This window comes from Sminthopsis crassicaudata, chromosome 1 (genome assembly GCF_048593235.1).
Source record: "Sminthopsis crassicaudata isolate SCR6 chromosome 1, ASM4859323v1, whole genome shotgun sequence".
NCBI lineage: Eukaryota > Metazoa > Chordata > Mammalia > Dasyuromorphia > Dasyuridae > Sminthopsis > Sminthopsis crassicaudata.
The window spans coordinates 756,298,127-756,320,346 of record NC_133617.1 but is presented as its reverse complement, the minus strand read 5'-3'; the positions used below and the strand labels follow the sequence as shown (position 1 = coordinate 756,320,346).

General features: G+C 40.2%; 1 protein-coding gene across 1 annotated transcript in view; it reads right to left on the bottom strand.

Moving 5' to 3' along the window:
* Positions 1 to 20,724, bottom strand: part of NUF2 (NUF2 component of NDC80 kinetochore complex) — a 31,476-nt gene extending 10,752 nt beyond the window's left edge. The window contains exons 1-10 of the mRNA XM_074284617.1: positions 20,572 to 20,724; positions 19,017 to 19,148; positions 17,780 to 17,854; positions 15,167 to 15,243; positions 13,799 to 13,860; positions 12,498 to 12,595; positions 11,682 to 11,755; positions 4,292 to 4,385; positions 2,948 to 3,010; positions 1,896 to 2,033 (exon numbers count right to left, since the gene is read on the bottom strand). Coding sequence (XP_074140718.1) covers positions 1,896 to 2,033; positions 2,948 to 3,010; positions 4,292 to 4,385; positions 11,682 to 11,755; positions 12,498 to 12,595; positions 13,799 to 13,860; positions 15,167 to 15,243; positions 17,780 to 17,854; positions 19,017 to 19,139 — 804 coding nt within the window. The 5' untranslated portion in view covers positions 19,140 to 19,148; positions 20,572 to 20,724. The remainder of the gene's footprint in view (positions 1 to 1,895; positions 2,034 to 2,947; positions 3,011 to 4,291; positions 4,386 to 11,681; positions 11,756 to 12,497; positions 12,596 to 13,798; positions 13,861 to 15,166; positions 15,244 to 17,779; positions 17,855 to 19,016; positions 19,149 to 20,571) is intronic.
* Between the last annotated feature and the right edge of the window lie 1,496 nt (positions 20,725 to 22,220).

The window sequence follows — 22,220 nt, the reverse complement described above, 5'->3', positions numbered from 1 at the left end:
GCAGACTGGTTATCAGGAGGTGTCTCAAACGAATTTGCAGGCTTGAACCCATAACCAAGTCAAGAGGCAAAGTTGATTGTAACTGAAGCGGGATAAGTTCCAAAAGAATTTAGCAAAGAACGTGGAGAAAGGAGACACCTTTATCCAGGTCTTCGTGTCACTGATGTGCTAATTTTATGGCCTAGAGGTAGAACTGAGAAGTGGTCTCAGGAATTTGACGGACAGTCAGTAATGCTTGTAGCACTCTTCTAGGGTCAGAAGATTTTGAAATCATTGACAGATTGCTAGAACAATAGCATTCTTAGGTCAGAGGGTCTCAGGATCACTAATATATCTTCTCTAAAATCTAAGGGAAGAAATATTATTATATTCCTAGGCCAGAAGACTTTTACAATCATTGACAGACAGATTGACAGAACAATAGTACTCCAAGGTTGGGGGAAAGAAGGAAATTTGGGATCACAGGTTCCAAAGCCAGACAGATTATTAGAACAGAATCACTCTAAAGTCAGGGGACCTTAAAATTATTTCTGTCTCTCCTAGAAGTTATATTCCATCAGTACTGGCTAAGAAATGGTAGTGGGTCAGGGGAATAGATTAGGTAAACAAAGCACAGTAGTCAGTAACAAAAGTAACAGTGTTTGATAAAAGCAAAGACCTCAGCCCTTGGGATAAGAATTATTTGACAAAAACTGCTGGGAAAACCTAAAAGCAATAGAACACAAACTAGGTACAGACGAAGGTCTCACATCCTATACCAAGATAAGGTCAGAAAGGGTGTATGATTTAGATAGACATAAAGGGGCACATAAACATAAAAACAAATTAGAAAAGGGGAACAGTTTACCTGTCAGATCTACAGGGGAGGGGGGGGAAGAAGACATGATCAAACAAGAAATAGAGAGCATTACAAAATGTAAAAGAGATCATTTTGATTATTTTAAATTTAAAAGTTTTTATACAAATAAACCAATGCAACTAAGATTAGAAGGGAATCAGAAAGCTGGGAAACAATCTTTACAGTCAATACTGTCTGATAAAGACCTCACTGACACGGAACTGAGTCAAATTAATAAGAATACAAGACATTCTCCAACGGATAAATTGTCAAAGAATATGACCAGGCAGCTTTTAGATGAAGAAATCAAAGATATGTACAGGTATAAGAAGAAGTGTTCTAAACTGGTTTTGATTAGAAAAATGCAAATTAAAACAACTCTGAGATTGATGAATCTATCAGATTCATTAATGATAAAAAAAGGAAAATGATAATAGTTGTAGAAGATGGGGGAAAATTAGGACACTAATGAACTGCTGGTAAAGTTAAGTGGATGCAATAGAATCCGACTGTAGAATAAGAATTAATGAACAAATTTCAGAACAAGTTGGAAAGACTTGTACAAAGTGATAAAAAATGAAATGAGAGAACCAGGAAAACATTGTACATAGCATCAGCAATATCGTGTGATGATCCATTATGATTGACTCAGCAACACAAAATGATCCGAGACAAATACAAAGGATTTATAAAGGAAAATGCTGTCCATAATTAGACAAAGAACTGATGGACTCTGAATGCAGATTAAAGCAAATTTTCTTCACTTTATTCTTTCTCATCCTTTTCTTTTTTCTTTTGACCTGTTTCTTCTTTTGCAATTGTGACTAATATGGATTTTTTTTTTAATGTGATAGCATATGCATAACCTATATCAAACTGTCATCATTTTTGGAAGAAGGGAAGGAAGGAATGTGTGCTCCAAAAAACTGTCCTGACATGCACCTGGCAAAAATAAATAAACAAACAAACAAACAAACAAACAAATAAATGCTATTAAAAATTATAAAATTGTTCCCTTTAACTCATTTTAAAAAAAAGTAACACCATAATTATTTACCTTTGAAATTTTGAGTTTCTGTACTGTCTCTTTCATTTTCTCTTTATCATTCTTTAACTTCTCTGGTGAGTCGACAATTTTTGTTTTTAAATTCTCCTGTTCTTCTTTCAAAGTAACTAGTGACAATTTTAATTCATTCTGTTGAGAAGAAATATTAAACTTTTAGATTAGATAATTTATTTGGAAGAGCAGGGTTCTCTCCCCACAATAAGGAAGCTCAATGGTAAAGATGAATAAACCAAATCAAAGGATGATTAATGTGGTAACACAAACCCTAAGCTACTTATAGCCATGAATCATAAAGACCACTGGACTGGGGCTGATGCTGTAAACCTGAGTTCTAACCATAATCCCTCGTCTAAGGGATAACCTTGGGCACTTGGTCTGAAAATAAGTTACATTATATTATATAATTATATAAATTATAGCAATTATAAAAAATAATCTGGTAAAAACTAAGAACCAGAGTGGTAGATGAATGGAATAAAAGACCACAGTAAAATGCTAAATCCAAAGATCTAAGATTTTGGAACAAAACCTCATTATTTGACAAAAAGTGCCGGGAAAAATGAAACATGGTATGGCAGAAACTAGGGACAAATCACCTGATCACACCATACTACCAAGATATAGTCAAAATGGATATATGATTTATACATAAAGGGTGATATCATAAATAAATTAGAAGAATACGGGCAAGAGGAGGATTTAGGACCAAAGAAAATATAGAGAACATTACAAAATGTAAAATAATATTTATTTTATAAAATTAAAAGTTTTAGCAAACAAAACTAATACAACCAAACTTAAAAAGCAGAAAACGAAGGTGGGGGGGTTGAGGGGAAGAGATTTTGCGACAATTATCTCTGATAAAAGCCAGATTTCTCAAATATACAGAGAACTGAGTCAAATTTATAAAAATACAAGTCATTCCCCACGTGTTAAGTTGCCCAATGAAAGATTCACTGCCCCCTCACTGGGTGCTGCAGTCTAGACCACCCCACAGCCAACAGCTGCAATCTAGTTACATGGAAATCAACAAAGATGTTTACCAGATGTTTAGTGGTCTCAGCAAGGTCTAACTTCTTCTGGGAAATGCCATCTTGTATTGCTGTCTAGGTCAGGAAACAGTGAGAATTGTTTTATAATCCAGAAAAAAAATTTTTAAATCTATTACTGATTTAAACAGAACAACTTAAAAGTGTTTTTTCTCACCCACTTTCCTCCCCTCTCCCACTTAGAACCAGTACAAATATATAGCTTTAATAACACTCAAACAGCACCAGCAATTAATGGTCAAATCATCAGAAACACAGTGAATGTGCACCATGACTAGGCTGTGGGATACAAGCTCACGTTTAAGCAACCAGAATGCTAACTCATGGATCCCCAGGGGGAGGCACATCTAGCTTTAGAGTACTTATTGGTCACCTGCATAGGGCACTTCCTATCTCTAAGCAGCTAAGTTCACTTTAGGAAACTAGCTTGTAGAAGAAAAAACTGATGCTTGGTGACAAAGGATCAGAAAGAAGGAAAGTACATCTTCCTGAAAATCTTCCATAAAGTCAGACACAAAATAATTATAAAAATGTTATTTATTTTCATTATGATATTCTATTTTGTATCTAAAACAAAATATTATGTACATAATAAAATGATCTCTTCTACTTCATGTTTGTCTAAAGAATCACTAGCAGGTGTCTAGCACCAGAATACCCTCAATAAACTAGCAAATTTTTTCTCTTTGGTCCTGCTCTAAACTCCGTCTGTGGAAGCTACCACAGATGAACCTGAAAGATTCTATAGATCATTCCAGGGTTTTTGACTATGAACTTGTTTTTTAAAAAATATTTTGCTGTTAATTTAATTTAATTGATCCCATTAGTCTTTAGATTTGACACGTTAAAAAAAAAATCTTTCTGACAAGTCTGCACTGTCTTTTTCATTTTCTCTTTATCAATTCTTTAACTTCTCTGGTGAATCGACAATTTTTGTTTTTACTACCAGATCAATCCACAACAAAAAAGAACTTTAACCCACTCACTTGACAGGAATTCTATTTTACACCCATTTTACATTATGAAGAAATAGGTCCAGAATGTAGAAGTCATGTGCCCAAAATCACTAGCTCCATGCTAAGACTCTATTTTAAATATCATATTTGGTAATGTTATCTGCCAAAGGTCGCTTGAGAAACGCTGGACCTGGGAGACATCCTCATCTTCTTCCCAATCCCCAGGAAGTGTGCTAAAGAGGTTTGTTCCTGGTTCTGGAGTCAGAACCTTTCTTCTGGGCACTGACAACATCATATTCCACTGCCATGATGGTGAAAATAAATCAGAGCCCTCCCAGAAGCTCCATCAGCCCAAAGGGTTTTAAGAACAATAAGCTCATACTGTTTTTTGACGAAACCCGTTCAGCGTTTGCTGCAGCTCCTGGATGTCCTCCAAGAGTTGTTTGAACTCAGCTTGCTCTTCAGCTGGGACGGAACTAGGAATAAAAGAGAAATGAGATCAAGACACCCCACTTTTGTCTTTCAGTGTCTGAGGAAAAGACCATCCCTCCATAAAAGAAGAAAAGGGACTTGGTTTGAACTAGATCTGTGCCTGGGAAGAATGAAGCTGGACCAGGCAGGTCAGAACGGTTTGCAGAGTCCCCAAGAGCGTCAGGGGATTTAGGAAGCTGGGGTTCTACTGAGGCAGCCATGGTACATGTCACCACTTCTTATGGAACAATCCCATTCCCTGATATAGAACATTAGCCATTTCTGTAGCCATTCCTTTATCAACAGGTATCTGACATCCCTGCTTTGCTTTAGCAAAAGGTATTGCTTTAATTACTTTGGGGTGTGTGGGACTTGCCTTTGTATCTCTGACCTCTTGGAAAACCATCTTGCAGTGGGACAACCTCCAGACCCCTTTCTGTCTGGTACCCCTACCTTTCCAGTTTTCTCACACCTTCTCAACCACCTCTGTGATCCAGAGACACAGGTTTCCTGTCCGTGCATTTCTGACCATATGTATTTCCCTGGCTGAACTCTAGGCCTGGAACCCTCTCCTACCTTCTCTCTGAGAAATCTTTCCTTATCCTTGTTACACTTTGGCACTATTTCATCCTTTATATGCCTCATTGGCAGACAAATTATTTATGTGATGTCTCCTCCTTTAGATTGGAAACTCCTTAAAAGCAGAAATTATTTTACTTTTAGCCTTTTTTTATATCCAATATATACAATGCTTAGCACTGATTAGCACACAGCAAGTACCTTCACAGTAGTTCTATCACTTTTTAAATTTCATTTTTTAAATTCTGAATTTAGGTTAAATGACTTTTGGAGCAAATTCCAAATGACTTTTCAGAAATGGTAAAACCAATTCAATTACCCCATCAACAATTAATGTTTCTATTTCCTTAAGTTTTCCAACAATTATCATTTCCCTTTTTTTTAGTTATTGTTGTCATCCTTGCCAATCTGCAGGTTATGAGACAAAACCCTCAGAGTTCATTTCATTTTCATCTCCTTTTTTAATTATTAATAATTTGGAGCATTTTCCTTCCATATGGTAATTGATAATTTGGGTTTCCCCCTTCAAAAATGCCTGTTCATATCCTTTGACCATTTATCAATAGAAGAGCTATTATTCTTGTTAAAAAAAAAAAAAATCCATTGATCACCAAAGATCCTTTGTGAAAAACACAAAGGAATATTATTGCCAAATTTCAAATCCTCTAGATCAAAGAGAAAATTTTACAATTAACAAGGAAAAAAATTGTCAACTAAGTATAATACTATGAAAACTCTTTGGAAAAAGACTATAAGGAAGCCATCAATACCCAGAGAAACTATGGGAACTGAGTGTGCATCACAACATAGTATTTTCACTCGTTTGTTGTTGTTTACTTGCATTTTGTTTTTTACTTTCATTCTTTTTCCTTTTGATCTGATTTTTCTTGTGCAGTGTATTTGTGAAAATATTTATAGAGGAATTACACATGTTTTAACATATACTGGATCACTTGATGACTCGGGGAGTGGAAGGAGGGAGTGGAAAAATTTAGAACACAGGGTTTTGTAGGGATAAATGTCAAAAATTATCCATGTATATATTTTGAAATGGTTATAATTTAAAAATCAATAAAAGAATGAGTGGGAGGAGCAACTAGATGGTACAATGGATAGAGCACCAGTCAAAAGGATTTATGTTCAAATCTGGCCTCAGACATTTGATACTTGCTAATTGTGTGACTCTGAGCACTGCCTTGTCAAAGTTTTAAGAGAGAGAGAGAGGAAGAGAGTCAAAAAAACCCAAACCATAAAATAAAGGATTTCACTGAAAAAAATGACTACCAAACAACATAACAAAATTTACAGAATGGGGACAAAGGAGTACTTAGGGGTAAATTCATATCTCTAAATACTTACATCAATAAAATAAGAGAAAGAGCACATCAATGACTTGGGCACACAATTTAAAAAGCTAGAAAAAGAACAAATTAAAAATCCCTAATTAAACACCAAATTAGAAACAATGAAAACCAAAGGAGAATTTAATAAAATTAAAAGAAAATCATTGAATCAATAATTTAGGGTTTTATGAGGGGAAAAAAAAACACAATAGAATAAACTATTAATTTGCCCTAAAAAAATGAAGAAAAAAACAAATTGCCAGTATCAAAAATGAAAGGAGTGAACTCACCACCAATAAAGAGGAAATTGAGACAATTGTTATAAGTCATTTTGCCCAATTATATGCTAATAAATTTGACAATCTAAATGAAACGGATGAATATTTACAAAAATGTACATTATCCAGATTAACAGAAGAAGAAATAGAATACTTAACCCAATATGAGAGGGGAAAAAAAAAAAAAAAGGAATTGAACAAGCTTTCAATGAACTTCCTAAAAAAATCCCCAGGACTTGATGAATTCAACAACTGAAGTCTACCAAATACTTAAAGATCAACTAAGTACAATACTATGTAAACTATTTGGAAAAATAAAGAATCCTAGTGAGTAAGGAATCTTAAGGGAGTCTGGGCCATGTCTTTTTTGCAATTTTTTTTTTTTTTTTTTTTTTTTTTTTACTGAGGACATGAGAATGTGCTTGTGGTTATCTGATGGAATACTAGGAAAGCCAAAGGAGCTGATCGGCCACTCTTCTGGTGCATTAATTATGAGTATCCTTTATTGCAGGCCTGTGTTTACCCTGGAAATTTGGCCAGTTCCTTACATAAACATAACCCTCCTAAAGGAATGAACAAATATTCTTCTTGATGAGCCTCTTGTGATGGAGCATCCTACGTGCCATCTCAAGAGTCACATAACAAATGAGAATACTTAATGTAGTGATTTCTTTGTTCTTAGTCTAGCCAAACTCTTTAAGGGAAAGGGACTTGGAGAGTTTGGCTAGGAAGTCAGCTTGACTAACAAAAGTTCGCATTTGAGACTCTGAATAGTTGTGATCGTGGTCCTTCCAGCCAAGAAATTCAGATGTTGGTGCTTCCCTGGAGTAGTGACAATGTAGGTGGTAGATTGTTTGTTAGAGTGTCTTTATTGTTATGGCAGCCATGGTGTTTGTTAATTATATATTACTTTTAAACTATGAGTTTCTTCTTTCCTTATGTCTTATTTAAATCAAGGTTCTGAGCAATAATAAACTTGTACCCACCTGGTTTAAGACTATGCCTATTGAATTAGAATTCTGAACCTAGATTAATCTTACAAATACACAAAGGAAACCTTCCAAATTCTTTTTATGACACAAATATGTTCCTCATACCTAACCAGAAAGAGAGAAAGGAAATCATAAATTAATTTCCCTAATGAATATTGATGCAAAAATCTTCAAATAAAATATTAGCAAGGTCATTACAGCATATATCTATGACCAGATGGGATGCATACCAAAAATTCAGACTTAGTTTAATACTAGGAAACCTATCAACATAACTGACCATATCAATAACAAAATCCACAGAAATCATATGATTGTCTTAATAGATGAAGAAAAAGTCTTTGACAAAATACAACCATTCCTATTAAAAATTAGAGAGCATAGGAGTAAATGGAGCTTACCTCAAAATGAGGTATCTAAAATCGTATTATACTTGTAGAATCCTAGAGAATCATTTAATAATTACTTAAAATAATTAACAGCTTGGATAAAGCTGCAGAAAATAAAGTAACCCCACATAAATCATCAGTATTTCTATATATTGCCAACAAAGCTCAGGAGCAAAAGAAGAAAGAGAAATTTTCACTTTTAAGTCTACTTGCCAAGACAAATCCAGACACTATACAAACATAATTACAAAACACCTCACACAGGTAATATCAGAACTAAACAAATGTGAAAAATAAACCTACTTATGGGTAGGCTGAGCCAATAAAGTAAAGATGACAATTCTAGAGAAATTTATTAATTCAGTGCCATAGCAATTAAAATTGATCAATTATTTTTATAGGAAAAAAATAATAAAATTCAACTGGAAGAACAAGAATATCAAGGGAATTAAGAGGGGAAAAAAAATTACAAAGTAAAATGACTTAGCCATACCAGATCTCAAAATGTGTTATAAAGTAGTAGTCATCAAAACTATCCAGAATTGGGTAAGAAATAGAATAGTGGATCAATTAATTAGATATACAATACATGGTCCAGTGTTTAATCAACTCAAAAATCCCAGTGTTAGGGACAAGACCTCACTATTTGACAAAAACAGCTGGGACAACTGGAAAATAGTATGGCAGAAATTAGGCATAGACAAACACTTCACAACCTATAATAAGATAAGGTCCAGACAAGTTCGTGATTTAGATATAAAGCATGATGCTATAAGCAAGTTAGGACAGCGAGGGATGATTTACTTGACAGACCTTTGGAGAAGGGAGGAATTTATGACCAACAAAAAATAAAAAGATTATGAAATGCAAAATGGATAATTTTGGTTACATTAAATTAAAAAGATTTTGCACAAATAAAGCCAATGCAACCAAGATTAGAAGGGAAGCAGAAAGCTGGGAAACAATTTTTGCAGCTAGGATAAAATCCTCATTTCTAAAATATATAGAGAACTGACTCACATTTTTAAGACTTTTCCCAACTGATAAATGGTCAAATGATATGAACAGACATTTTTCAGGTGAAGAAATCTAGGCAGTCATATGAAAAAATGCTTTAAATCATTATTGATTAGAGCTAAAACAATTCTTAGATACCATTTCACACTTATCAGACTGGCAAAGGAGACAGAAAAGGAAAACGGCAAATATTGGAAGGGTTGTGAGAAAACTGGAACATCAATGCTCTTAGTGGAGTTGTGAACTGATCCAGCCATTCTGGAGAGCAATCTGGAATTAGGTCCAAAAGGCTATAAAATCGTGTATATCTTTTGATCCAGCAATAACACTACTAGGTCTGTATAACTAAGATATATTTTTAAAAGGAAAAGCACTTATATGTACAAAAGTATTTATAGTAGCTGCTTTTTTGGTGGCAAAGAATGAAAACTGAAGGAATATCCATCAAATGAGGAATGGCTGAACAAATTGTTGTTGATGGATTGGTTGTTGTCCTTTGTACTTGAAGAGGACCAAAATGATGTTAGAATCGAATCAGTGTGTCCGACTGTGGCTGACCACACCCATTGAACTGTTCTGTCCCAGGTCAGACACAAATAGCCCCTATGAATATTTGGGATAGCTTCTCTAATTTTGCACATCTCATATTTCTTTGGGGCTAATTAAATTCATACAGCACAGCCCCTTCTCTGATGAGGGCATGTTTTACCCGGCAAAGCTGTGCCAGTGTCTCCCATGACTCACAATCGATTCTCAAGTTCTTAAGAGAGATCTCGAGAGTGTCCTTGTATCATTTTTCCTGACCACCATGTTGTGTGCCTGCCTATGCGAGTTCTCCATAAAATGATTTTTTTGGCAAGCATACATTTGGCATTTAATCAATGTGACCAGGCCAAAAGACTTGTGCTCCTGCAGTAGAGTTGGAATGCTTGACAGTTTAGTTCAAGAAAGGACCTCAAACAAAAGACTTACATGAACTGATGGAAAGTGAAGTGAAAACAAGTAGAACCTTGGTTCATACTGAGACAATGATCAAATCTGAATGACTTTGCTCTTCTCATCAATGCAAAGATTTAAGACAATAGGCTTTGGCAACAGATTGTATATGGGTGGGATAAGAGAGTGAGGAGATGAAAATGCCATTTAGATTGTGAAATCAGCATTCAAAAACTTCTCAACCCCATCTAATTGTTGAAGAGGTTATGGGAAAACAGGCAAACTGTTAGTGAAGCTACAATTCCATCCAGCCTTTTTGGAAAACAATTTGAAACTGCCCCCCAAAGTCAATAAATTACTAGGTCTGTGGCACAAAGAGATCAAAGAAAAGGGAAAAGAACTTGTGTCCAAAAATACTGATAGCAGTGGTGACAAATTGGAAATGGGGAATGCCCATTAATTGGAAAATGGGTAAACAAATTATGGTATACAACTCCAATGAGATTATCAGTACCCTGCAAGAAAAAAGACGAAAGGAAAAGTTTTAGAAAAAAATGGAAAGGCTTTTTTATTTAACTGATAAAGAGTGAAAAGAGTAGATCCTGGAAAACAATTTACACAGTAACAACCTTAAAAGAATAAATAATTCTAATGAATGTAACAACTAACTCTGATTTCAAGGACCCATTTTAATGACTTATGCTACCTATTTCCTAACAAGTGAGACTCCAAAGTAGAGAAGGTGACATGTTTTGAGAGATAACAAATGTGTGGATTTGTTTTAAAACTGATTACCTTTAACCTAGTTTTTTACCTAGTTTGTGTTTATATGTATACGTGTGTGTGCGCGCACGCGCGCACATTTATTTGAAGGGGAAAAGCAAATTGGTCACAGTATTGCCATAAAAAGGATTATTGAAGCACTTATTAAAAAATGCACAGAAGAAAACTATTTCAAAAGGAAATATACAAGCAGAACAGCTTGCCCTAAATTTCATAAGCAGGCTCTAATCTGTGATTTAGCTTCCACTTCCAATTACCTCAAACAGCACCATCCTTAAAGGAGTTACAAGTTGGCAAGACAGGGTATTCACTTTATTTCCTAGAAAATGTCTCATTCCAGCCCTCACTCAAAACTCACTTTTACTTTCAAATTCAAAATAAGGAGGAATCTAGGCAGAAAAGGCTTAGACTTTTGTGTTTTACCATCTTACCAAAAGAAACAACTGATTAGAACTCATAGTCCTCAATCTGATCCCATCCTAGCTAACTCTGGAGGTGAGGAGGCAGTGCAGGGGCAGGTTTTCTCTAGCATTCTAGTTGTTTTACAGGCCCCTATTGCCCTCTGAAAGTTATTATGACCAGAAATAAGCCAGATAAGGTCTTCCCTAAAATAGATGTGCAGTACGATACCAAACACTCTACTCTTATGGTTTAGAAACTCAAAGAGAATGTCTACAAGTCATAACTCTAGATTATTTTCTTTTTCCTATATGAACTCTAAGTCAATGTAAGAGTCTAGTTAGGAGAAATATTTCAGAACTAATTAAGGTGGACAAAGTGATAGTTCTTGGACTAGGAAATGTGACACACAATAATGTCTAAAAAATCATCAAAGAACAGATTATATAGTAAAAGTCAAAAAAGCCTTTTCTCAATAAAATCTGAATTGCTTTCCTCAATATTAGAAGCAGTTTCAGAGCATAATACTGGACAACATACACTTATTCAAAATTTTACTAATTACTTATAAAGTCTTGTACTTACTCAAGTTTCTCCAATTTCATCAATGCTTCCTGTTGTGCTACATGTAGCTGCTGCATCTTATCCATAGAAGATTTCTGCAAAAGTAATTTCGTGAGCTTATTTAAATATGACATGTCACATAAAAATTCCAAAATATGGCAATCTGGCTACTGGTCCATTCTATAGCATCTATTAGAAAGGAGTTCTAAAAAATGATTGAGAAATAGTAACAAGAGATTCCTATTCATATATAGATAATCTCAGGAGAAAAACAAATATTGTAATTGAATACTACTTAGGGAAGACACTACCCATGAGACCTTTCCTGAACCTACATTTTGAAAAGCAATATAAAGCATAAAGTTCCTGACTTTTCAGATTGTTCCATTATTATGGAGAAGAAGCAGAACAAAATTGAATTCATCATTCACTTTGGTATTAATTTATTTGGGAAGTAGCCAATAAACATTAATTAAGAACTACCAAATCCAGGTACCATATTATATATAAGGAAAATAAAAAGATAAGAGTTACTGATTTCTCTGTCAGTAAGTACATATCTCTTTCTAAGAAGAAAGGAGTATCGTTTCTAGAGATTATTCTTGGGCCCTTTTATGACAAAAGATGGCCTCCAGTGAAGTTCTGGTCTTTCCTGGTATTTTCTGGGGAAGAGAACAACATTGTTGCCAGCTCTAGAGTGCCTTGAAAATATGTAGTTAAAAATAATTAACAAATGAAATCTCTCGCTTCTTGTTATTTAAAAGGACATCCACAATGCAGGAAATGTTTTTGGGAGATTGCTCTCATATTAAGATCAAATATTATGTTTCATCTTACGTATTCCCATAAATGTTTCATATATATTTCTCGGCGTGATTCTCTGAAGTGAATGAAATTGATGATGGCACTTAAAAACCGACATGTACGTTTTCCTTCTGAAATATAAAGCAAAATAATCTTTGCATAAATCTCATTCTTACAAAAATCAGGACAATCTAAAACTGAGGATTCGTTTCCCAACTGTATACAGTGTATCCATTCAGCTTTTAAATGAAAGAACACAGCTTTTAGGCATTCAATAACTCATCTAATTAAAAAAAAAATAGCTTAAGATTCAGCAACTGTTTTCATTTTTTAAAATTATAATTTTTTAACAAAGTTGTTTGGGTAGACCTATAGTTAGAGAGGTACTGGTGGAGTAAGAGTAGAGTGGCATTTTTTTTAAATGAATTAGGCTAAGTAGAATGGAAGAATGAAGCAAACCTTAATATCACATTATTTTCTAATAAATTAATAACTATAAAAGTCATACAAGATATAAATATCATTACTAGAAATTCAGATAAGATGGAAATGTCTTTTGTCTAAAGCTCCATGTCCATTCCCAATATTGTCTGTTAAGATAGTGGTTAGAGGCTCTACTCCTTTAAAGCAACAATAATAATTTCTTGTTCAGTAAGAATCTCCTATGTCTCCCATCTGTTAGGCCCCTCCTCTCCTGACATCTCTTTCTCCAATGTCGTCTACCTGCCTCTTCATGTCCCAACAGCATGGCCTTTTGATTGATGGAGCCTCTCCAATAACACCACAGGCTTCTCACTCTCTGCCTACTCTAGATAAAATGTAGCTTCCTTCTAGAATCACTTCTGCCCACTTCTAAAAGAGTGTTGTGCCCCCAGTTCCCCACTCCCCATCTCTGCATTTTCCCAAATAAAGTGTCCCCTCCTTCTCCCCTCCACCGAATACCACTCCTCGAAGTGTGAGGTTTTATCAATCAAAAGGTAAGCTTGTTGAAGGCAAGTCTTTGCTCTTGTAATCTAGGTTCACAGTGCTTAGCACATCGCAAGCTGTTAATAAATGCTCTCATTTACTGTATTTTATTTTTAGTCTTCTTACAACAATCAGACTTTTTCTTTACTAAACTAAGGAAGGATTGGGCCTTGAAAGCACTTATTCCTGTTGATACAGTTAATATAGTAGGGCTTCTTTAGCAGAAAAGGTGAGTAGGGGTGCTAGAAAATAATAATTGGCATAACTTATTATTTGCTATATATGTGAATTTCTTATGGCACTTATGTACATCAAAGTAAACAATATATTAAAAATAGATATGACTAGGAACAAACATTTCAACTTACTTGGATAGAGAATATCAGCAAACTCAAAATCATTCACCCGGCAGATGCGAAGAAAAGACTCCCTAAGGGTGGAGGTGAAAATCAAAGAGTGTTTACTCAATTTTATAGTAATAAAAGTACAATCACTAATACGAATTACTGATAACTTGCACTTTGTGTCTTCCTCTGCCCTGCCCCAGATATTGTAGAAAATTGTGTTGAGTGTGTGTATACATGCTCAGGTTCTCTTTTTCTCACTTGGCATTATTCAGAAAGTTCTGTATTTCTATACTGTCTTTATATTTTCACTAAGGAAATGGAATCAAGAATGCCCTGGATTCAAATGTTTGCTGACAAATTCTGGCTTAGAAACACAGGTTTATGGCAACTTTTCTGAGCCCTAGGGAAGCCAGGTGGCCCAGAGGACAGAACACTGTACCTGAAGTCAAGAAGACCCGAGTTCAAATTCAGCCTCAGACACTCAGAGGCCAGGGTATCTCTCCCAGCCTGTTTCCTCATATGTAAAATGGAAAAATCATCACACCTGTCTCCCAGGGTCATTACCACAAAATGACATAACATATAGGAAGTAAACTTTATCAAAGCTAGATACTATTATTAAATCGAAACAATACCATTAATATTAGTTCTCAGCTTCGTAGTAAGAATAACATGAGATAATATATGTAAAGGGCTTTACAGTTTTCCATACTATTTATGAAGATTAATCATCATGTTGGTTAAGAGAAAGAGACTTAGGTTAACGTGTCATAATAGAAATAACATTTGACTTGAAGCTGGAAGCCCTCAGGCTGAAACCCCAGCTCTTTCCCTACATACTGTGAAACCTGGGGCAAGTTATTCCATAAACCTTAAATGATCTTTTGCTCTAATCTGCTGTTCTAGGTCATGTGACACCTCTAGGATTTTATCGGGTGGGAGTTTACTGATATTCTTATTGTCATCGACCAGCTTTTAGGAGGATGACAACTTTGAAAAGGGCTGACCTCATAATTTTACCTTCTGGTTATATTTACTATAGAAGTATTTAAGATCAACCAAGTTATGGGTTAGGTTTCCAACATCACGAGTATAGGTGGAAGGATGCCTCTAGGCTCATCAACCAAAAAAAAAAAAAAAAAAAGGGAATTGATTCTGAAACTTGACAACTTAAGTACAGTTAAAATCTGGAACAAATGTCTACCCCTCACAATGGAAGCTATTTAATCCAACTACATTTGATCTGGACATGTTTTTAAAGTCCACAAATCTGAAAGTTCAAATGGAAAAAGAGAAACAAAACCTTCCCAATGCGTTTTAGTTTTTACAAGATTAAACTGAAAAGTAATAGAAAGTTAAAAAAAAAAAAAACCAAACCAGTTTACTTACATATAAACAAACAAGTTACACAATGGTAAGAAGCCTTCCATTATCTGTGGATACATGACTTCAATGTTCACTGGCATCTAAATACAAAAGTATAGAAAATGTCAAGTGGGCTAGAATGGGAGACGGATTCACAACTTATTTTCAAGCCTCAATCACTGACCCCCAAAACTCAGTGTGAATTTGCTATTCATACCATATCCCAGATAAAAAGCCTTTCAAGGTTTGTAGGCAATGGCCTTCCCTACAAAAGGGGAGGAAGCAGGTCTAAGGGAAGACAAGAAGTCCCATTGAGAAGAGAGTTCTATTCTTTCCTGCAAATTTGGGCTTTACCTTGGTGCCCTGGCACTGGCAGCTGTGTATGTTCTTCTGGACACATATAGTACTGGGGACCTTTTATCAGCCATTAGTGCAAACATTCTCCCATTGGAAAGGAACATAAGCTTAAATGAATCACAGTCAGTCAACCAAACATTCTCCAAGTCCCCACTGTGTGCTGTGCACTGTCCTCAAGGAGTCACTCGTGGGTTGGCAATCAGGGACAGCACTGGCATGAAGGGGGCCTGGTAAAGGGTTCCTGAAAAAACTGGCATTTGAGGGAAGCCCAGAGACAGAGATGAAGAGGGAGAGAATTTCAGGCTTGAGGGAGTCAGTGAAAAAGACTGCAGTCAGAAGATTAAGGGACTGTAGGACGTCATGGCAGACAGAGCATGAGCCCAGGACTTAGGAGGAGCTGACTTCAAATCCTGCCTCCCATATTTCTGCCTAACACTTAGTAGAAGTTGGCAAGTCACTTCACCCTGTTTGCCTCAGTTTCCTCATCTGTAAAATGAACTAAAGAAGGAAATGGAAAACCACTGGTATCTTTGCTGAGAAAACCCCAAATGGGGTCACGAGGAGTCGGGCAGGACTGACCAATAACAAAAACCAGAGACTGGACTCTGGAGAGGACAGTAAGATAAAGACAAGAGGGGCTTTGAATGGTGAGTTCAAGATTTCATATTCGATTCTGGCTCTGATTTTGGGTAGAGGGAAAGGCTGAAGGCAGGTCACTTAGCGAGTATAGTTAGGCTGCAGGGGATAAAGAGGTCCCATTGGTTCCTTCACTGCAGCCCCACCCTGGCCCACCGGCCCAGCCTGGCACACAGTAGGTACTTGATCACTGTATGGCAACACCTATTATAATGGTATGAGGTGGTGGAGGGGTGGTGTGTTGGAGGAGAGAAAGGGACATATAAGGGATGTCATCGAATCAAAATCATCCTGGGTATGGGGGGACTGGGCCCAGAACTGCCCAGCGCAAAACACAGCGAGTGCTACTGATGAGAAAGAAGGAGTCACAGGCAGGTGGGAGACACTCATTAAGTGCCTCCTGTGAGCCTTGAGCACTGGGAATACAAAAGGAGGCCACAGACAGGAGCTCACAACCCCAAAGGCAAAACTAAGAGCACAAGTGCCTTATTCTTGTGCTCGTAGACCTGGTCCCTAGCCCGGTGCCTGGCATATGGCCGATGCTTAAAACATATCACTGGTCTGATCTGCAAACTAAAAAATAATTTAAACGCTGAATCAGTATTTGCCAAAGAATCATCAGTTTTACATATAACCTACATCTACACACACACATCCACATAACGCACACATGTATTAGCTATAAGCATAAAATATAAGACTATTGTCTAACCCTCCATGTTTCATTTTTCAGGTGAAAATACATTCAGAGAGGTAGAATATTGGCTCGGCCAGCCCCACAGAAACACTAAGAAGCCCAGCTCTCCTGACTCTACTGCCTGGCACATCCTCCAAACTCATGCTGGAAGAATTTTGAAAAGACAGACATTTCCTTTATTTTTATTACAATTTGTGTGAAACTACTTGAAGGCAGGAACAACTCTGGTTTTGGTCTGTGTGGCTCCAGAGCCAAATACAGTCCCTTTCTAGAGGTACGAACTAGCACAGAAATGCCTGCTGAACAGAAACCAATCAGAGGAAAGTCATTCCGTCTAGGGCATGGGCCTCAAACTTTGTAAACCGGGGCCAGTTCATTGTCCCTCAGACTGTGGGAGGCCGGACTCTAATGAAAACAAAAGCTCACCCTCTGCCTCACCCCTCAGCCCATTTGCCATAACCTGGAGGGCCGCATCAACGTCCTCAGTGGCGCATCTGGCCCACGGGCCGTAGTCTGAGAACCCCTGCTCTAGAGAAACCAAACATTATCCTGGTTTCTGTTTATTTTAAACTATGCTGCCATTTTTGTTTGACTATTTTCCAATGTGGGCAGACTTCTTGAGACTAAGGCTTTCTGTTGTCCCTAAAGACTGTTCTTAAAATGTTTAACGGCTTTATTAATCCCTGAATAAGGTATGATCTCCACTGTGAGGTTATCCTATAACGTACTAGTATCCATCTTATGGAATCTCACGTTTGCTCACTTGAACAGAACTGAAACTGGTTGAGTTGGCTGAGCTCCAATTGAACCGAAACAGAAGGTCCATCCGAAGAACCAACCACACGTGAGGACGAAGAGAGAACATGTTTCAGCTTAACAGCAGTCATGCTTCTGCAGCACTTCACACACACAGTATTTTCCGTCCTCTGTCTCATCAGCAAACTCACCATGTAAAAGGGGTCCAGTGGAATTCCATACACAATTTGTAGCGTTCGCAAGAAAATCTTGCGCAAGACTTCAGGCTGCAAAACAAAACACAAAAACATCTACCTTAAGAATGCAGCTTTTTAATAGCAACTCCATCATTCTTATCACTGAAATTAGATAGTGACTGGCATATTCACAGAGAAGGAAAAGAAAAACTACTCAAGTCTACTCTCCCTCAAATTTATTTTCACTTTTTCCACTTGAAACAACACACTATAGTTCAGTCACTCTCCATGTTAAGGATGAGCGTTAAAGACTTTGAATTATGGGGCAGCGAGGGGGCGCAGTGGATAGAGCGCCAGCCCTGGTCTCAGACACTTAACACTTCCTGGCTGTGAGACCCTGGGCAAGTCACTGAACCCCAGCCTCAAAAAAAAAAAAACAAAGACTTTGAATTATGTTGGCTGCCTAAGCTCACATAAAGCAGTGTTATGAAACTCAATACAACTAAATTCCTTTGAAAACGTCATATATACAGATACCATTTTTTCCACTAAGAGACATAGGGGGAAAGTTAAGTCTGGTTGAGTCATGTACATTTGTAAAATGCAACACCTTCAACAGAAAGGAAAACATATATATATATTTATATATTTTTCCCCTGAGGCTGGGGTTAAGTGACTTGCCCAGGGTCACACAGCCAGGAAGTGTTAAGTGTCTGAGACCAGATTTGAACTCGGGTCCTCCTGAGCATCAGAGCTGGTGCTCTCTCCACTGCGCCCCCTAGCGGCCCCAGGAAAACATATTTTAGGAAGAGAGAACAAAAGTAGTAGCTGAGGATGATGAATACAAAGAGTACTGTTTGTTGCCCTGATTAACAAGTCAACACCTTGTTCCAGTAGGTTCCAATGTAATAGGAGAGTCACCCGTGAAATAAGAGACCCAGCCTGTGACGCAGATTAGCTGTGGGATGCTGGGCCGGAGCGGTCCAATCCACAAAGAGTTTGGATCCAAAGAAACCGTCACTAGAAAATGCCTAACGAGATAGTGCTCATCTGTGGTTTCAACGTGACCAGCAGAGACCATTTCTACCGGGCTTTAACAACCAGCGCCGTCCTCTAAGACTGAATTAAAAAGGAACTCAGTCTCCCAAATGGAATCACCGAAGCCATTTAAAAACAAACTCTACACGGAGGCGGCCACGTGGCCGCCTGGCTCCCAAACCTCAGCCCAGTGCAAGAGGACCCGGGACGGCACCTTCGGGTTAGGGAAAATGTCACTCTTGGACAGCGTCTTGCCGTCGGCCCCGGTCAGGATGGAGTTTTGGACGTGAGTCACGATCTCAGCTGGATTCAGTCTGGGGAAAGACAGGGTCTCCATGCTGAAGTCCTGCGGCCGCGTGACAGGGAGAAAAGAAACACAAAAAAGGGGCGTAAGTGAGAAAGCAACTGAAAGTGGGGGGGGGTCAATCCCGTCAGCGTCAGCTGGCGGCAGGACTCGGGATCTGTAACAGACCAGCTACTCGGATGCGCGCGCGCGCACGCACACACACACACACACACACACACACACACACACACACGCTCTCGCTCTCAGTCTGTCCCTCCCTCCCTCCCTCCCTCCCTCCGGAAAGGATCCTCAGCATAATCTGAATGGGAAAAACATCAAGGAGTGACTTAAACTTGGCACAGGGCGCACAGCAAAACAACCAACCCGAAAAGGAGGCTGAAAAAGGAGAAAACGAGGAGACAAAAGGGGCGGGGGCAGCCAGGGGGCGCGGTGGAGAGCCCCAGCCCCGAAGTCCGGAGGAGTTCCAAGCGGGACTCAGACACTTTTAACACTTCCCGGCGGTGGGGCCTGGGCAATTGTCTCAGAAAAAAAACGGGGGGTTGGCTGGGATAAAGGGTCCCCGACCATCACAGTGTCTAAGTCTTCCTGGGGAATCACTGGGGCATGGGGGGGGGGGTCTGAGTTCCGCCTCAATGACTGCAGCAATGACGGTGCAGTCTCCTCCTTCACCAGACCCTGCCCCTCCCCCAGTGCATCCCGACAAGTAAAGGAACCTGGGGGAGGCTGCGATTTGGCCGAAGCAGAAGTGACTGATTGACCAGAACTCGGGGGTTCGTCCGGGGGCTCCCTCCTCCCCACTTCGCCCCTCCCTCTTTGGCACCTCGGAACCCTCCCCAGCCATTCCGGGGTCTCCTGCCCCCCCCGGGCCACGCCCCCCGGGTGACAACGGTTTGGGTCCCCGCACCTCGGACATAAGGGAAACGGCAGAAACCCCAAGGCTCCTCCCCCCATTGACTTAGATGGATATTGTTAACGCGCGCGCGCGCGTGTGTGTGTGTGTGTGTGTGTGCGTGTGTGTGTGTGTGTGTGTGTGTGTGTGTGTGAGTGTCTGTCTGTCTGTCTGTCTGTGTGCTCGCCTGTGTTCAGAGGCGGGCGGGCGGCCTCCCAGCCTCCCGCCTCCGTTCACGGCCCGCCCGGCGTCCCCGCCCTGAAGCCTGGGTCCTCTCAGAGAACGGAGGGCAAACAGCCCAGGGCCCCGCCGTGGCCGGGGACGCCGAGCGGCGGGGGAAGAGAGGAGTCAGGCAGAGGGACCCCCAGCCCGCCGCGGGGCCCTCCCCACCCCCAGCCCGCTGCGGGGCCCTCCCCACCCCCAGCGAAGGCGCTTCCAGGGCCTCTTCTCGCCGGCACACCAAACGGTTCCGGGAGGAACTTCGTGCTCCCGCCCCTAACCTACGGGGGTGGGGGTCCGGACTCGGGACTCGAGAGGAGGAGAACCCGCCCCCCACGTCCTCGGCTCACTCACCTCCTAGATCTCCGACCTCCGGCCTCCGGCCACAAGGGCGGGAGAAGGCAGGACGGTGGTACTCGCGGCCCCGCCCCGCCTCCGCGCTTCCCCACGGAGCCGCAGAACTTTTCAAATCGGCCGCGGTCGAGCCCGCCGGAAGTCCCGCCCCTGTCGCACTTCCGCCCTCCTACGGGGTCATTTCCGAGAAGCAGAGTGTGCTTCCTGTGGGGTTCTGGTAGTTTTTCGGCGGTCCTGCGCTCCGCGGCTTTAGCGGCGATGAAGAAATGCCTTCAGCGCTCTCAGAAGGGCTCTGCTTTAAGGAGCCAGCCTCCTGCACGGACACCGGGCGCCGCAAAGCCTCCGCAGCGCTCTTCCCCTCTCCTGCCGGGTCTCGGATTTCCCGTCCCCTGGGCTCCCAGCTTTTTGCCGCGTTTTTTGTAACTTCCGGCCGCATTTTCCCACCTTCAGTCTCCCGTTGTTATCTGGCTAAGACTTTCCCCTCAGTTCTGCTCCGCGGCCGCCGTTAAATGTTAATATTACGTGAAAGTGAAAAGAGCGCAACGGGTAGTTTCAGATTTCCGTCCTAGCCAGCTGCTCGCCGGGCTCCTGGCATTCAGCCCCCCCTTTCCCAGCCTCCGACTCCGGCCCGGCCGTCCTTTGGCAGATCTACCCACCGCCTGGAGCTGAACTAAATCACTGCAGAATAAGGGGGGAGGGGCTCGTGCTGGGTGAGGACGCGCTTAGCGCCAGGGCCGCAGGCCCAGACCCAGCACGTGCCGTGTCATGTGGTTCGAACAGATAACCCCGCCCAGACTTCCCAAGGCACAACAGCGGGTAGGGTCACAGGTCACGGGGGGAGGGGAATCATTCTGATGAAAATAGGTCCAGGGACCCGTCCAGCAGCAGCCAAAGGAGGCCGGAAGCTGTGGCTTTGTGCTGAGCTATTGGAGGGGAAGAGAGTTCCATTCGGTTCCGAGGACCAACCCCTGTTGTCCATTTCAGCTCCAAAACCGAACTCGCATTTATGTCGCTTTCTTTTCGTGTTTGTTTGTTGTAGTCAATTCCTCTCCAGTAAGATCACCAACCCGTCCCTGCACGAAGCAAGGGTCGCTTTGTGCCCTTGAGAAACGGGAGAGGGTTGAGGAGGGAGCGCTTCCAGCAGAATTCCCTTCCAGAGGAGCATCTCCGGAGAAACAAAGCTGCCGCCCTGCAGACGCCATGCGAGAGACAACCACTTCAGCGAAGCTCCAACAAAGCCCGGCAGCGGGAGGCAAACCCAACTTAAAATAGCTGCAAATATATTTGGGAGTCTGCCTGTGGAGACAAAGCCGAGGCGGGAGCACTTACAGAACGAGACAGATCCAGAGCGAAGAATACCAAGTGCTCCCGAGCAGGCCGAGGTTACACAAAAATGACAGTTTTACCCGAATCTACCCAGTGCCATTTACACTGGCAAGAACTATAGAGCTAGAAAAAAATCATCTGAAAGAACAAAAGATCATGGATTTCAAAGGAATTCAAGAGCCTCTCTCTCTCGGAGGACTGAAGAAAGAAGTAAGATCTTGCCATTTTGTCCACCACAGTGACACAAGTAGAGCACGGCTTTCCCAAGAGCATCCCGGAAGCATCAAGAAAATAGATCCTTGATCTAAATGAACCTGAGGGTT